Raw genomic sequence first — 18,456 nt, 5'->3', positions numbered from 1 at the left:
TTACTCGTATTTGAATCGCAACCAGCCATTTAAAGCGCAAAGCCAGCGCTTCTCCTATATCCGACTCGCCTGGAACAATCGCATTTTTAACGTGGCCGCACTCCTTTGTGGACAAACTTCTGCGAGATCCGATTCGAACTAGGTTTTCCTTTTATGTGTAATATTTTCATGGTTTTACCCATTTTGACCGATTGATCTACCCGTGGTAAGCATAGGCGTTTTATTGACCACTTATTTAACTAAGGCATTTATTTCGATTATTTGATTAGGTATAACAATGGTGCTAGTGAGCGGAGACTAGCATCAAACCAATATCACATATTAAAATCTGAGTCACATCGGAGCCGCCCCCGACTGGACCAATCTCAGTTTTATCGAGGCCTTTCCTGTGTAGATTAACTTGTGCCGTATATTTTCTTTTCATGTCTAATTTGTTATTTCGTACCTTTACGTACTTACCCTTAATATTTGTTTTACTAACTTTGACCAAAATCCTGTTTTTACCTGAGGGCCGATTTGACCAACACCGACTAAAATCATAAACATATCAGCAGGAACACTTTTATTGTTAAACTAAGCCCTCCCTAAAAGATCTCCAGAGCGACCAGTTTGTATGATATCTTCATTCCTTGTAATCTTGAGGATTTGTTGGATATCCTACTATTTACCAGTCCAAAAACTTTATGCTTCCACCGGCCGTATCCATTTCTCATTTTGAGGTTAGAATTTGTGTTATATTTGTGATATAGAAAGTACTTACGTACATTATTGAAATTTAACATTTTGGACGCCAACGACCGATATATCCGCACCGCAGGTTCAACGCCAAAGACCGATTAATCGGTCACAGACCAGAGAGCAACATAGACCTACGTGCATATGCATAAAGCTCAATTTCAGTTTTGACACTTGGGTGACGTGGCGTCCGAGTGACAGCTTTTGTGTTTGACACGGCGTCGAAAAGGTTAAACCATTTTATTTCAATTTAATTTGTTTCGTTCGATTATTAAACAAAAAATTCTGTTTTTGAAGTTCCATTCTATGTAATGGCATGGCATTAAGTTTCAAAAGTGACAAGCCTTCAAATTTCGTAACTGTACCTAAGGAGGGTAGGGGAGACCGAGGTGAGTTGTGACAGAGGAGAGTTGTGACATTGTCGATTTTTTGGAATCTATTAACTAAAAACTAGGTCCCAATAGCGCGCGTTTGTTAGTTCAAGTTGCGAGCTAACAAACGCGCGCTATTGCGACCTTGTTTTTAGTTTATGGATTCCAAAAAATCGACAATGTCACAACTCTCCTCTGTCACAACTCCCTCGGTCTCCCCTATAAGTACTTACCTACTTTTTTTTTCATACCACCCAACACGATTACTTATAATATGTGGCTTTCCATCAGATCATCTTCTTCTTCGACCTAGCGTTTTCCCGGCCTGGCGCCAGGGTCCGCTTTCCTGCTCAGTCTTCTCCACTTTGCCCGGTCTTCGGCATCCTCGGGTGTGAGATTGTTCTCCCCCATGTCCGCTGTCACGACGTCCAGCCAGCGTTTCTTAGGCCTACCGCGTGATCTAGGGCCTTGGACAGTGAGATTGAGGCATCTATTTCCGACGTAGTCTACCGGTCTGCGGCGTATATGGCCATACCATCGGAGGCGACTTTCCTTTCCATCAGATCATAAAATTAAAAAATCATTCATGGGTAATTGTGTAAGATTTTATAATAAACTTCCAAACCATATTACTGAATTATCTATTAATCAATTTAAGAATTATGTAAAGCGTAAACTCATTTCTAAAGCTTATTATACCACACAAGACTACATGAATGATAATACAACGTGGGATTAATTGTTATTCGAAATGATTATTTATTTATTATGTATATGTACCTATTTGATTATTGATGAGGGAATGGATATTCCGATGTATGTAGGTACTTCTTTTGTTATGTTATTTTTGACATTTAGATTTTATTCTAGAAATTCTAGACTAGTATTTTTTATACATTTTTTTATGTTTGACGATCCTTTTGTGAAATTCTTAGTGTTAAATTTGATCTGTAGGTATAATAATCCAATGTTATTATGGAATAATATTAACATCAATAAATTGCTCTGATAATTAGATTAAGATTAATTACGATTCATAAGAGCTTGTTGCTAGGCCTACATGAATAAAGTATATTTTGAGTTTTGAGTTTGAGTTTGAGAGAAGGGTCCTTATGCTTCAAGCACAGAATAAATAATAGTAGTACAGAAGACTCACTCTCTAACAAAACGTGTCTGTTACGATCAGCACAGAAATGGCCGCTAGGTGGCGACTAGGGCTTGCAATATCGGACTGTTTCCAATTCCGGAACTGATTTTCGATATTGGGTCCCAATTCCGGAATTCCGGAACTGGTTCCGGAATTAGGGTTAATCATATTTCTATTCGATTTTTTAATTAAAAAACAACAAAAAATGTGAAATTCTGATACTTTACGTTTATTAAAGCTAGTATTTTTTTTGTGGAATTTAATTTGCAGTATTACTAATCGAAAAATGTTAATAAATTGAGTAGTGCCCTAGTGCCGTCTTTGCACCTATTATTTTAGCACCTAATTACTATGGTCACTTTTATTTACTTCAATGATACGGCGTATTTATTTGGGGAAACTACGAATGCTGGCAAACCATTTGATGTCTAATTTTATATAATGTCTAAATATAACGGCTTCGTAGACACTACCTGGTGGCTCTGTTTACGAAGATGAAGGTCCTGATGGTGTTCCGATCTCGGTAAGGGCATTTATTGTGTTAAGGTACCTATAACGATTATTTGTTCCTGGGTTAAGGTTGTTTTTTATTTCCATATTAAAGTACCTATTCGGCTATACCTATTACCTTTACGCATTGTCGACTAGGGCCCAAAACGCAAGCCTTATTGAGATTAAACCAAATGGGCTAAATGATTTCATTAGCGCCTCATTACAGCCTGGTGAGAAAAAGAAGTTTCGAGTAAATTTCCCGATTGCTTTTTCTTATTAAGTGTAAAATAATAAAATCCGAAATCTGTCATTGAGAATAAGATATCGAACTATATATAAATTTTAATTCAAAGGTTTCGCGTAGGTATAGAATTCTGGGCAAGTATCAGTAAATATTATAGCTTTGATTTAGCAAGTATCAAAAGTAAAAAAAATGATGGTTAAGTTAATGAGGCATGTTAATGCATGTTGCTAGACATCAGACAATTGTCAGCCACGGCTAATACCACCAGCATAGTGTAGTTTCTTGGCAATTTTCAATAGTAAATGTACTAAAATCTAATTCCGGAATTTTCGATATTCAGTGGTCTCAATTCCGGAATTGTAATATCGGAAAATGTGTCCGAGATTCCGGAATTTCGAAATTCCGGAATTCCGGAATGCAAGCCCTAGTGGCGACAGCGCCACGCGCGGCTTATGGCTTTCCCCAAAATTGGTGTGGAACGGATGTACTTTTAGCTATCTGTAGCAAAGCGACGAAATTGCGGAGTGAGCCACGCCTGCTTCAAGTGCAATAAGGTCCTTTTTATCTGAAATTCCAATAGAAATTCAGATAGAAAGATCCTTCTTGCACAATAGGGTATTATACTGTATTTAAAATAAATTATTTTACACCATGCATGAAATAAAGCACGAGATAATTATTAGAAAAACACAGATAGGAGTTAAACACAAGTTCTATTTAATAAATCGGATAGAAATATAAAAAGTAGGTGAGTTGACCGTGACGTCACGATGTAATGTTTCATATAAATTCCATATTAGCAAATCGTTTTGACAGTTCTAAAAAAGTAACTGATTTGACTAGTAGGAAAATACCCTATTGCATATGAAGCATAAGGACCCTTCTCTAATGGAAAGCCACATATTTTCTTATTCAGCATTCTCTTCTTGATTAGAAGACTGTTGTTCAATCAATCGATTTTCCATTATCTGGGACCTACCACATATATAGCAAAGGATTCCCACTGTAAGATGTTACACTGAATGCAGGGTATCGTCTTGACTGAATTATTCATTTCATCCATTTAATTCAGACGACACAATACATCATGTATCAAGGATATAGAATTTCTAACTCCTTGTCTAGTCAAGCTTATCCATGACATTGAATTTCACTTGAAGTGAAGATAAACATAAAAGCAGGTAATTTTATTGAAATAGTCTTAAAGAAATCCATGTAACTTGTGAAAGATAAATCGAGAAGGAACTATAGTACAAGATACCAATATTTGAACTAAAAGAGTATTTTTTAACATTGCAATAAAATTGAATTACATTTGACAAATATTTGAACTCCACAAATTGATATCATTTCACGTCACCACATCATTATTGCACAAACAGATCAATAGTTCATAGTCAGTCAACATTAGATCAATTTTATAGTTTAAATTCCACTCCAGGACTGTTTAAAAGCGATCAACACATATCGGGTTAAAGTGTAGGTGTACCCTATTGTGCAATAAGAACATTAAACTTTAATTGTCTGAGATCTGAAGAACGAATGAAGTCTTTTAGTTTTTCTTTGAACCTTCTTATAAAAGGGTAATTTTCAACCCGACAACAACTTTACTATCTTAAATATAGCGAAGTTGAATTTTATTATAACCTGAGCTGTACCCATAAATAACAAGGTCTCTAAATATGAAATAAAACGATATATTTTAGTAGATTTATTTTATCAATACTACAGTCTTTGTACAAGTTTTAAACAGATTGTGATGAATCAAAAACAGAGTATAAAGTTGTGATTATTTGGTACAATGCTTTATAATTATACAATGCACCTGATATCTTTGTTTTATATACAGTTAATATACTACTTATTTATTCAGTTATTAGCTATTCGTTACTAATTTGCATCTTGCTAGGTGAATATTCGTTTTCTGTGTGGCACGTATTAACATTAGTCATTTACAATGTATTATCTTATAATACAGTAACACCTACCGAAATGGATATAAACTATAGATGATTATACACAATAATATTACTATTTTTTTTACAATATCCTAAATAATTACAATCAGTTACAAATAATCACAATAATATATTCATTGGTATCAAAATGAACATGCAACGTTAAACGTTGTAAAATAAAACTAGGAACCACTTTAATATTAATGTGTCAAAAAAATTTCGCCAAGCAAATACAATTTACAAAATTTCGTCACAATTTAAATAAACACGAGAAGGCGGGGTTGAGTGAACAGCTTCAGCATTTCTTGTTCTTTTGATGCCAAATACCTACTTTCATTTTCAAGGATCAAGCGACTGCCACTGTGAAAAATTACTCCAATGATTAGGCAGAATACACAGGCGGCATTTATTTATGTTATGTAACAGCTTTTACGTTTTTATATTTTAAGAGTACCGTCTGGCTCTATGAGATCTCCACATATTAAGAGCTACATAATGTAGGTAGCTTATTGCTAAAGCACACACATGTCACGTAGTCTTTACGGGTCAGATTTCATAAATAACAAGATCTGATTTTGTATTCTTCAGGAAGTCGATGCTTCATGTCCTTATAATGCTAGAGAAAACGAAAAAGGTTCTGTTTAACACACCAGGTTGCCGTCCGCGTGTTCTTTAATATAAAAGTTTTTCGATTATCACACATTTCGTTATTGATAGCCCCGAATCGTAATAATTCATTCGCGTCTGTCAAACTTCCCAGAAAAGTTTCAAAGACGATGAGGGTTATAAAAGATTCCTACCTATCGTGAGTGATACTCAGTCCTATTCATACGGGAACCAAAATGAAAAAATCCCTTCAACTCATAAAGGGATACTCACGTGTGAAAGAAACTTTTATTACACTCATGTTTGCATTGTGTTTTTGTTTTTATCTGTAATTATTGTATTTACATCCATGTCTGTAGTTTGTACTTCTACGCTTGGCGCAGAAAAGTCATCGTATGATATATACTGCGGTGCTTGCTGCACTTCTACTTTAGCGATAACTGGACGTTTTTTTGTTTTTATGTAACCTAAAGCCGATACTAAGACCACAAATACAATGAATCCCATGCAACATCCAACCACTAAGCTAAGTCTTCTTGTTAGTATATCAGCAATCCCCATGTAAGTATTAGAGAACGGACTATCTACAGCTGCGCCGAAAATTTCTATTGTATTTACAGTAGTACATTTACTTATAAGAGAATCGTTCATAAACGGCTTGAGGTTATTGAATATCTGTTCATCATTGTACAAATTGGTACTTGAATTTTCTGGCAGAAGAGCAATTCTTGCATCTGGCATGGAAGCATCGGAGAGAGTTGAAGCCTCGAAGTTTCCAAAAGCAATGACACAGACAGTGTAGCGCGCGCCTGGGGTCAAGTGGTTCAGCCGTATAGACCTTTGTGTTGCATTCACAATTTTTCCGCGAATCTGCAACAAATAACGTGTAACGTAAACAAAGCTGTACAATTTTCAAGTTTTCATATTAGGCAGATGAAAAATCTGTGCACATGAGCCGTAGCTGAAACGAAGATTTAAATGGATTCACAGTAGCACCATAAATATTTTTTATGGACCATTGAAGTGATGCACAGCCTTTGTATTCAAATGTTTGTTGTAAAGGTTGCCGTGCGTATTTTATACAACTCTTTATCCGGCAAGTGACTACGTTTAATTTATTTATGACGGAATTTAATGACGATTGCCGGTGAAATTTCTGGAAAAGATGAAGTACTTACAACACTAGGATTTTGATCTCCGAAATAAGCCACTCTGTAGCCATTTAAGCCGTTCTGGTATCGGCTTTGCCACGTAACGCTGACAGTGTAAGTTGTGATGTCTTGTATAGCGACTCGGATCACAATAGGTAAGTCACAAAGTTTCTGAGACGGTAACTCTATAAAACTGTGCCCATGTAGTTCCTGGGGGTGTTCGCAGAGCAGGTTAGCGCTGCCTGCTAATATTATCTTATGATGGTCTTGCATCCACTTCCACAAATCTTGAGATTCACAATTACATGTAAGTGGATTATCTGAAACAAAAACAGTGGATATTAATTAAACTCAGCTGATACAACAATCTACTACATATTGTTTAATTTTAAACATCTGAACTAACAAAAAGTTTTACGCATTGTTTTAATTATTCCGATATCACATATATGTATATTTGCTCAAAGATACTACCTAAAGAGGATTTTTATCAGTAAGTAATTTATTTTTCAATTTCGCTTAACGCTACAACTACTCAAAGTTTAAAAGAGTTAGAATAAAATGTATGCTTACCGTTAAACGAAATGCTTTTGACCTGCGTTTCAAGAGCCAAAAGCATATTCATTCTTATTACTTCGAAGTAGTTACGGCTCAAATCGATGTGCGTTATTTTATTCAAATATCGGAAAGCATCTGGCGATATTGCTGCTAACCAATTTCCACTTAAATACAGCTCTGTAAGGCTCTGCAATCCCCGAAATATGTCCTTATTTATTCGATTAATGTGGTTCGACGACAGATCCAATCTTTGCAAACTATGTAGGTCCGCTGTAAACTCTTCGAGGTCCCGAATGGCGTTTCGGGATAAATTTAATAATCGTACCGAATATAATCCTTGCAGTCTCTCTCTGGGGATGTTGTCTAACTTATTCTGGCTCAGATCTAGTATATTCAAGTTATGCAGTTTAGCAAAAGCACCTGGAGATAATCGGTCTATTGAATTTTCAACTAAGATTAACCTTTTGAGAGCTGGGAAATTTTCAAAATCTTTGCTCGTGATAATTGTCAAGTTGGTTTTCCTTACAATTAATTCTTCTAAAGCTGGATATTGCCGTGATGGATATGTTTGCAACAACTGCACTAAAGGATTAGAAGACATGTTCAGCGTCGTGAGCGCTGGAAGTACGGCGTCTGACAAACCGTTACTAGGTATGTGCTTAAAAAGATTATGGGATAAATCTATTTCTTTCAATCCTAATGAATGTTGAAAAAAATTCGCTGGGAGAACTGAAAGCATATTTTTGCTTAAGTCTACAGTCAACAGATTTTTCAATGCAGGTGAACTGAAACCATTCAAAACTGATATTTTATTTTCGCATAAACTAAGTGTTCTTAAATTTTGTAAACCAATAAACTTGTAGAAATCAACACTACTAAGCTGATTCTGACAAAGGTCCAAGTGCTCAAGAGACGTGACGTTAAATAGAGCCACGTGAGGAAAATCAGTAAAACTGTTGCCTTTAAGATTTAATTCTTGTAGAATAGTCGTGTATGCGAATACATCTTTATGTAAATCTTTCAGACTGTTAAAAGCCAAGTTTATTCGTAATAGATTTTGATTCTTAATGAACGTTGCCGGAGGCAATTGGGATATGTTTGATAGTTCCAATGACAGCGCTTGTAACGAGGGTAAATGAGAAAAAGTTTTGTTTTCTAATAGGGAAAAGTTATTTCGGGATAAAATCAGGGACTTCAGGCCAGGTATCTGAACTTGAATGATATCCTCCCAAGTTAGCAGATTACTGTTCATTTCCAACTCACTCAAGTTTGGTAAAGTTTTGAGTGAGTCCGCTTCAATTATTGATATTGAGTTTTTATTAAGTCTGAGTTGTTTAATTGGGAGTGATGAAATGTCGAAATCCAAGACAATTATTTCGTTTTGGGATAAGTCAAGAACTCTTAATTTGGTTAAAAACTTAAAGGTATCTTTTGCCACCTGATTTATATTATTGCATTGCAAATACAGTTCTTCCAACGTTACAATCTTGAAAAATGTTTCATTATTTAACTTAATTAGATTATTGTTACTTAAATCTAAGTATTTCAGTTTCTTTAGCTGAAAAAATGTCTTATTTTCTATATGTACAATGCTGTTATTTTTCAAATACAACCTTTGAATATTTAACAAATCAATAAATAAATTAGCTGTTAATATTTTTATGTTATTTTGGCTAAGCCACATTATTTGCACGTTTACTTGGCCTCTGAGAGAGCTATTTTTCAACAGTGACAAAAAGTTAACGCTTAGTTGTATCGAGACTAAAGACGAATTTCTATTTGGAAATACGTCTCCAATAGTGGTCAGTCGATTGCCTTGCAAATTTATGTGCTGAAGATTTTTCAAAGTGATAAAAGCCTGCGAGTCTATATTTTGTATGAGATTGTTTTGTAAATGTAATTCTAAAAGTCCTGGTAACGGACTGAATACGTTTCGTTTAATATGTTCTAATTTATTATTTTGTAACCGGATTTCTCTTAGTGTGGCTAAGCTATCGAATAATAATTCGTCTAAATCGTTAATTTTATTATTATCTAAACTTAAAGTGACTAACTTGGTATTGAATTTAAAAATGTTACGAGGAAGTTTCCTTAAGTAATTTGTTCCCATATGTAATTGCGTTAAATTTTGAAGAGATGCGAAGCAATCGTCGTCTAGTCTCTGCACAGCATTATGTTCTAAATTAAGAACTGTCAAACCTAAAGCGTTGCTAAACGCATCGCTCGGTATTTCAAGAATATTATTTTCCGACAAGAATATTTCTGACAAATGATGAAGGTTTGCAAATACACCTCTAATATAATGGAGATGGTTGTGACTCAAATCGATTGTACGTATATTTCGATTCCTCTGAAAAGTATTTTTTTCTATTGTTGTAATTTTGTTTCGACTTAAATCGAGCGTTTCTAGTTGTTCTAATGAGTAAAATGCTTTTTCATCTATAAGTTGAATCTGATTGCTAAAAAATGTTAATGTTCTAATATTAGGCATAGAGCGAAACCAGTTGTTTTCTAATTTAGTGAATACATTTGAACTTAAATCTAAATTTAACAAACTTGATATAGTAAAATTATAGTCAACAGGGATTGAACTGATTTTATTCCAGGCTAGTCTTAAATTGTTCAGTTTGTTCAACTTCCCTAAAGTTTGCAAAGGAAAATAGTTCAGAAAATTTTCAGTAATATCCAGCTCAGTCAAATACTCTTCTAAGTTATGAAACGCAATCTCGGAAACATTTACTATTTTATTTCCTTTCAAACTAAGTTTCTTAAGTCTAAGCCCTTTGAACGCGTTTGCTTGTATGTCTTCGATGTCATTAAGTTGTAAATCTAGTGCTTCGATACTGTGCAAGTCAAAGAAAGACTCCTGTGGTATTCGGTTTAATTTACTGGAAACTATGCTCAGGGATTCCAATGAGTTGCTGAGTGGCATAAAAGCATTAGAACTTATTTGGTTTATGCCGGACTGTGAAATTTGTAAATTGATTATTTTTGTTTTTTGTGGGAATAAATCGGCTTTTAGCTCGGTGGTGGAGCGCTCCAAGTCGTAAATGGACAGTGATTGGATAGTGCCTCTGATCTTCGATAATACGTTTTTTACGGCACTGGGAGTAGCACTGGGACACTCCAAAAATAGACCTGAAATAAATCAATATTTTATATTTGTTCAAGCTACGGAAAATTAAATTAAATCCTCTGAATAATGAATTATTTTATTCACTTTTTATTGAAAATATTGGTTGAGTGAATTAATTGCGTTTTTCTTGAGAGAATTAGTTAGAAAACTATCGTTTCTTTTTTGCAAGTAGATATTGTGAGGAAGTTGTACACTACAATTTAAAAAAAATTCACTGTGTTGGTATTAAGTATACCTATTATTTACCAAAGAAAATGAAAACATTCGAACGATAACTTCCAAACTGTTATTAAATTTCAGTGTCATGAGTTTTGTTAACAATAAGTACTCACCTTCTTTGAAGCTATAGCACGGACAGATCGGGTTCTCTGCTAGAGTAGGACACATGGGTTGCTCTTCGCCTTGCAGTATCGGAATATGGATGATCATTAGAAATGCGTACAGTCCACATTTTGCACCGGAGAACTGCGTATAAATAGCCATCCTGAATCGACGTCATGTCACTAACATCGTGCATCGGAACTTCCGTGTGCTTCGTCAAGTGTTTTGCAGCTAAAGGGACAAAGTAAAAGATATGCATTAGTTTTTGCGAATGTCTTGGTTAGTTGGTTACAATTATTGTAATTTCAATTAAATTTAGAAAATATTTATTTAATTCTAAGTCAAATTTTGCCACAAAAACGAATGTAAAATTTTCAAGATTAAAAAGTTATCAGGTATCAAATAAGTTTGTTTTATTATTCGATTTTAATGAGGAAAATATTTAGTTAATTATTAAATTAAAGAACATCAACAAAATCTCCTTTACTAGAACATTGTAAAATATTAATACTGCAAAATTAATAAAAAAACATATCGTGCAGCAATGGAGATAATTTAATAAAATATTGCCTAAATTAACGAGTGCTGGCGGCAACGGGCGCGTAAACAATTTTAAATTCATGCAATAAAGATTAGTAGCGGGCTGTATATCAATGAAACAATTTACATATAGAGCAGGTTTTGGGAGTTTGTACTTAGGCTGAATAATGGTAAATAAACTTTTCATTATTTATTTGTTTAGCGTTTGTTTAAAAAAAGTGGACGGGAGGATCTTTAGGTTTTTTTTTGTTAGCCTTGTTTAGTGTCCCACTGCTGGGCAAAGGCCTCCCATCCTTTCTTCCACTCCACAATCTTTAGATTATGCCGGTCTAATTTTTTTTTGTTTGTGGTCAGCCTTAACTTTCAGGATAGAATAGAAAACTTATCAATTTACTCCGAGTGTTTATTTTAATAAGGACACGATCCCTTGAGGGTACTTAAAATAACATGAAAGCGTAACTTTTTTCGACGCGAAACCCAGAACTTTTCAAGAGGAAAATATCTCGATACTGTAGCCGTCTCAAACTTAGGCATTTACACGCTCTCGTTATACGAATTTATATTTTAAAATCTCATTTCTAACTAAATTTCTCTTTCATCAAAAACTTACAAGCCAGGAAAGCGTGAGTATGTATGTAAAGTAATATTGCAGGGTCTCTAGAACTAGAACATTGTCGCATAACTGTTAGACCGCAGTTTGACTTCTGATCCTCGCAGCAGGGCTCCGAGTCTTCAAGAAATCTGATAATGCTAGGCTGAAAAGTGGTAACGTCCCCCCCACCAGCTACTTGAATTTAAGGTTATTGAAGCCTGGGAGTTCTTCTACAATGATCAGATATCATATGACACCGTTCTAGAGACCCTACACTATAAAGCAAACTCTGTTGAATTCAAAACTGAAAATCATATCATCGTCAAATTTTTAATTGTACGGAAAAAAAGTGCTATTGATCCCCGGCACCCTACTTTTTAAAGTCGTTTTCAAATCACCAATGGCGATTCTGAATTATTATTACAGCTAACAGAAGTTGAAGTTGGTAAAAGTCATTTATCACGCGATTATTTCGAAATCACAATATAATTACGCTAATGCCCGGAGCATAGCCGGCTATACGTCATTGTTAATGTCGTCTAATTAAATTTTATTGGCCGTATATTTCCGAAAATGCAATTTTCATTCATTTTTATCGCAATAAACGATGTATGTCATTGGACAGTGTAGCTTGGCTTATTGAGATAGATTTACGCAAAGTTTGTGGAGCATTTCCTGAGTCAAAGATGGCGACAAACAAGAAAAAGTTACAGTTCGACACAACTTGAAAGTTATGGACGGTTGACTGCTACAAATCCACTTAAAGTTTATGTGTTTTGAGGTTATATTCGGATGGCAACTGCAGCAGCGTTGCTGTTGCAGTGTTACTGCTGCAGTATAGACACGGGTGCCGTCACTGTTTGTTTACTTAATAAATGGCGTTCCTGTCGTTTCTGTTGCGCAATTAGAACTCTCTGTCTGTTTATTTTTTGTATCAGCTGTTGTACTAGACCAGCTTCGTAGTGAAAGTCACTACTGACTGACTGACTAGGCTAGGAGGCCGCTGCCTCTTGAATATAAAATCATATGCGATAAGACTTGTCAGCAAACTGAAGTCATTTTCTCTAGAATTATTCATAAAACGTTACCCGTTTTCACTAATCCTGAGTGTAGTAATCGTGAATTTTCTTCCTCGCGTTATCCCGGCATTTTTGCCACGGCTCCTGAGAGCCTGGGGTCCGCATGACAACTAATCCCAAGAATTGGCGTAGACACTAGTTTTCACGAAAGCGACTGCCATCTGACCTTCCAACCCAGAGGGTAAACTAGGCCTTATCGGGATTAGTCCGGTTTCCTCACGATGTTTTCCTTCACCGAAATGCGAATGGTAAATATCATGATATTTCGTACATAAGTTTTCTTACGTACGTAACTCATTGGGACGTGTCGGGGTTTGAAGCCGCGACCTTCGGATTGAAAGTCGCACGTTCTTACCGCTAGGCCACCAGCGCTCTCCTATGCTACCAGCGCTCTCAGCGCAGCGCTGTGGTAATCGTGGATGCGGACTGTTTACATTGCCGGTTAGAATTTTCTAAGAGAAAACAGTGTGCAAAAAGAACTCGCTCATCGCTTCTCGTTTCTCGCTTATCGTCGGCGGGCAGTGGGACAGCTGCCATAAAGTTATAAAAATTGATGTTCCTGATTTCTTATTGGATTATTATGCAGTAATACGAACGGTTGTAACCACTTTTCTTTGACATTAAAGTAACAAATAGGTTTACCCAGAGCACCGAGACATCTATTCCGAGATTGGAAAACTTTGCCAACTTAAGATGAATGATTCGAAATCGTTTGCTTTCTTACTACCTTCGCTAGTTAACTTATTTTAAACTCTATAAATGCATTTATGTCATTTGCAAACAAATGTACATTCATTTGTTTGCAAATGACATATTTTTGTTCCAACAGATTACTTAGCCTAATTGGTTTTAATTTGTTGATAAAATATATTTTTATCCTCAATACGCATTTTTAGCCAAGATTTATTTAATTAGTATAATTTGGGCCTTTCATTGAAAGCGCTTAGTATACAACTCAATCTTAATTAGTACGTTCGCCCTTTCATTCAACTTTCTACCTTTACCTTTATGCTCTCTTTGCATTACAGATCTGTTGATCATATTTAACGCTTCAGCGTCTTAAAAACCAGCGTAAATGTATCCTCAAGATCCGTAAGTACTAAATATAGTCGGAGACCAAGCTTGTACTGGTTACCCAGAGGTAAATGTTGGAAATGATGGAATAAAAGTCGTAGCACATTAACGAGAATGGAATACTTTCTTTCTGCAATGCCTAATTTAAGACCATTGAAATACGGAAGGAGTCAAACACATAACTAGGTAAAGTGTTAGGATGAATGGAACAAATTATAACAGTAGTTTATACCAGGGCTCGGAAACCGGTTTCGTTCATTCACTTGCGAAAGAAAAGGATTTGGTTTCCGTTTACGGTTACCGGTTAATAAAGAATTGTTGAATCGAAATATATATCAGATTATGCCAAATTCGGTCTTGTGGAACATTACACTGATTTAAACTTTCACGATTATTAAACATTATAAAACTTCACAACGGGACTTAATCGCGTATTTAAGTTTTAAGATTTACCTCCGACGTTTCGAGGACGGCGTTGTCTCCGTGGAACATTATTAACTAGTTGAATTGAAAATGTCAAAGCAAAATAGAACGAGTAAGTATTGGTATCTCTTTCAAGCATCGTGAGTTTAACCGGTGTTATATCGTTTCTCGCGAACCAAAAAAAATCGTTTTTTCAACTTACCAGTAACAAAAAGAATAGATAGTATAGAGGGTCCTGTCATTGTAAATTTTGTAGTCACTGTAAATTTACTGCCATCTATCGACACACGACTAAAACTCAAAATGAAAACGTATAAAGTTATCAAAAAATGTATATATATGGATAAATGATTTTATTATTTTTATACGAAGTTATGTCTTTGCCTGTAATAAGAGAGAAATATTTTTTTTGTCCGCGTTCCATCTACTCGTATTTTATTTTTATTATAAATAAAATAAAAAGCGATCCTTGACACTAATAGGTATACTTAATTGCATAGATTTGCTGTCTCATAATTTATCGAACCCTCTGCCACTTCTACCTGTTGATGTTAATCACTGTTGAATTCAGATACACGCGTAAGCGTATATCTGCATATTAGCACATTATCCAAACAAAAAATTCCCTGCACGCATGATAAAAACAGGCTTCAAAAAATTTTACATGCTCGACATAGCCCTGACATAAATCGTGTAGCTCGCAGTCATTATAATTCTATATTTTCAGACGGTAAGCTGGCACGCCGCGTCATGTGATATCGGCTATTATGCTATTAACGCGCGTGATCCCCTCTAACTGCTCCATTTATTTAATGTGACGCAGAAAAGGACGCTATGTGGGGAAACCAGGTTAATACTGTGATAAAGAAAGAATATAGTTATAATATATTATTACCGGTCTGAAGAAGTCTGATTGACGTCTTGATTTTGATAGAACAATCTGCCCGATTCGAACTGATACGTCAATTAATAGATCTAGAAACGATATGGATTAGATGTGTCAGTGTCAAAAGTAACGTTTTTGTTTGAAGAAACATAATCTATATCGTTTCTAGATCTATTAATTGACGTATCTTAAAGTTGGAATTGGGCCGAATGCCTCAAAACAATTACATGTAGCTAAAAATGATCAAATACAGTAAGGAAACTCCAGTACGATTCAGAATTATTAAAATAGGTATAATGTCTATTTATAACATTTCACTCAAGCTATACCTAGTTCATTTGTTAGATGAAATTGAAATTAACATACACTCAGCGATATTATTACTTTTCATACCTTAACCTAAAAGAGCGTGGGTAGTCAAGTAGCAAAAAATATTTCGCTCGCATAAAATTAAGTCTGAGGCACGTCGTTCATCGCTCTATTATTCACGAGTTCCTCTTAATTTCATTGAAAAATATGCTGTGTAGCTCCATATTCCATTATTTATTCCATTTTAAGTCTCGTTAATGTACCTTGGGACTTTACTTACTTAAAGCCGAAAACTTACGATGTTTAGTCTCTGTAGAAGTCATAATGAATGAATGAAAATCTTTATTTCAGGCAACTAGTGGCCCATACATAAATACCTCTAGCATACATATTATAAAAATATATTTTAAAACTAAACACTAGAAAATAACATTATGGTTGTGAGACAGTTCGCAACCCCGCAGCATTGCTATGTATCTCATAGCAATTAATATTGGTACAAGAACCTTATGGCTGGCAAATTAAAAGGGAAAACAGTAGTTCCAAGTCTACTGTCAGCAAAGACTGATCTTGAAGGTGACTCACACCTTTCAAGATTGGTCGAGATGGCAGTATTACATCGATTTAGTGACAGAGCGATGTAAGGTAACATTCGGATGTCAACTGCAGCGGCATGTTGTAACATTAGGAAATTGATAGATACAGCGGCGAAATCAACGCTGAGGTAGTAAGGTCACAACGGTAAATTAGCAAACTCGGGGAATTCAAAAATCAAAATAAAAATAAATCTGTAAGTAGGCCTCATGAGCTCCTATACAAGCCAATTAAACATTTACAATGACATGAAAAATACATAGCTCACGCAGGTAATATTTACCGATATCGTCAAATTGGTACATTTGTGTACAAAAATGCCAAATATTATTTACGGTGAACGAAAGATCAAAGCAAACACATACGCATTTAGAAGGGCGCTACCCAAGGCCGCAAATAAAATGGAATATTAATATCCTTATTCATTTATTGCCAGGAAAACATATTTTTACACCCTTTAGGTGACATTACATAATAAAACAACTTATTCAGCTCCGGAAAACCAACTGTTTTTTGACTCCAATTAAGTGAAACACTCTGCCTTAATTCCTTTTTGTTCAAATCATTTGGTATTGGTAATAACTAAATACAAATTATTTTATAAGTTATAATGTAGTAATAGGTATTGGTAACATGGAATCTACTAAAAACACGGTGATTCTAATAAATAAAACAAATATGTTATTTCTAGCAACTTTTTGTACCTACATACAAGGAAATATTAGTTTTGATAAATCGAGGTAGGTACAAAAGGTATGTGGGTAGAAGATAATAACTCAAGGCATATAACAAAAGTACAAGGTAATACCGTTTATCATGTGGGACGCGAGTGAGGGGTTTGCCGGCAGAACCAAACAGAAAAATAAATATTTCGCTTTAATTAATACGCATACATTACATTAATTAAAAGCAATCGTTTATACAAATATGAAATTATTCGTATTTCAGGTACAAACTTTTCATATTTTTAAACCAACTGTAATTTTAAAATCTGTTACTTTTTTGTTATAAATATAATTTTAATCTGTCAGCTGTCAAAGTAACATTTCTTCCACCAAAAATGTACAACATTGATCTTTATGAAATAAATATTCGTTGCTTTCTCATTTATAATGTTAAGTAGTGATCACAAAAGTAATTTTAAAAATAATTATCACTTTATCATGTAAATTTGATGCAAGTAATATTAAATGTGCATAGAGGCTTCCCTTTATCTTGCATAATATCGATTGTCCGAAATACACTTCGCATAGCAGGTTTCGCAAAAACATTTGTAACCGAATGATACTTTTGCATAATTGTATAATTAGCATAACTGTCATGGCGCATAACATTTATTTGGCAGAATTTTCAATAGCAGAATACTAATATCGTCGATTTTACATACGCAGAATTGTGTGTAGCATAAATTACATTCCACCGTATTTTATATGGCATATTGCTCATATTGCAGAATGTTATGCAGCAGAATAAAAGTTCTGCCGAAATTGTTACCGCATATTACTCATGTCGCTGACTGAACCTACACAAAAGGAATTGCTGCCAGAACTACAGGTTAGGTTAGGTTAGAACTGCGACCCCTACATAAAAGGAATTGCTGCCAGAACTATAGGTTAGGTTAGGTTAGAACTGCGACCCCTACACAAAAGAAAATGTTGCCAGAACTGTAGGTTAGGTTAGGTTTGAACTGCGACCCCTACACAAAAGGAACTGCTTCCAGAAGTGTAGGTTAAGTTAGGTTAGAACTGCGACCCCTACACAAAAGGAACTGCTTCCAGAACTGTAGGTTAGGTTAGGTTAGAACTGCGACCCCAACTCAAAAGAAACTGCTTCCAGAACTGTAGGTTAGGTTAGGTTAGAACTGCGACCCCTACTCAAAATAAACTGCTTCCAAAACTGTAGGTTAGGTTAGGTTAGAACTGCGACCCCTACACAAAAGGAACTGCTTCCAGAACTGTAGGTTAGGTTAGAACTGCGACCCCTACTCAAAAGAAACTGCTTCCAGAACTGTAGGTTAGGTTAGGTTAGAACTGCGACCCCTACTCGATAGGAACTGTTGGAGTAGGCGTTGGTTCGTTGGTGGAGTAGGGTACGGAAAATAAAAAAAAAAACTATCCATCAAAATATGATTCTCATCAACACTATGCCAATGAATTATTCTGCCTAAGGAAATTGTGCGAAAAGACAGTATGCCAAGTAAATATTATGCGACGCAATTTTTGGCAAAACAATTATTCGAT

At 35.2% G+C, this 18,456-nt stretch overlaps 1 protein-coding gene across 1 annotated transcript in view; it reads right to left on the bottom strand.

The window, feature by feature from the left end:
• Positions 1 to 4,685: 4,685 nt before the first annotated feature.
• Positions 4,686 to 18,456, bottom strand: part of LOC134792250 (protein artichoke) — a 32,875-nt gene continuing 19,104 nt past the window's right edge. Inside the window, exons 2-5 of the mRNA XM_063763514.1 lie at positions 10,731 to 10,950; positions 7,278 to 10,400; positions 6,732 to 7,024; positions 4,686 to 6,423 (exon numbers count right to left, since the gene is read on the bottom strand). Coding sequence (XP_063619584.1) covers positions 5,851 to 6,423; positions 6,732 to 7,024; positions 7,278 to 10,400; positions 10,731 to 10,881 — 4,140 coding nt within the window. The 5' untranslated portion in view covers positions 10,882 to 10,950 and the 3' untranslated portion in view covers positions 4,686 to 5,850. The remainder of the gene's footprint in view (positions 6,424 to 6,731; positions 7,025 to 7,277; positions 10,401 to 10,730; positions 10,951 to 18,456) is intronic.

This window comes from Cydia splendana, chromosome 7 (assembly GCF_910591565.1).
Source record: "Cydia splendana chromosome 7, ilCydSple1.2, whole genome shotgun sequence".
Taxonomy (NCBI): Eukaryota; Metazoa; Arthropoda; class Insecta; order Lepidoptera; family Tortricidae; genus Cydia; species Cydia splendana.
This window is presented reverse-complemented; position numbering and strand designations above follow the sequence as displayed.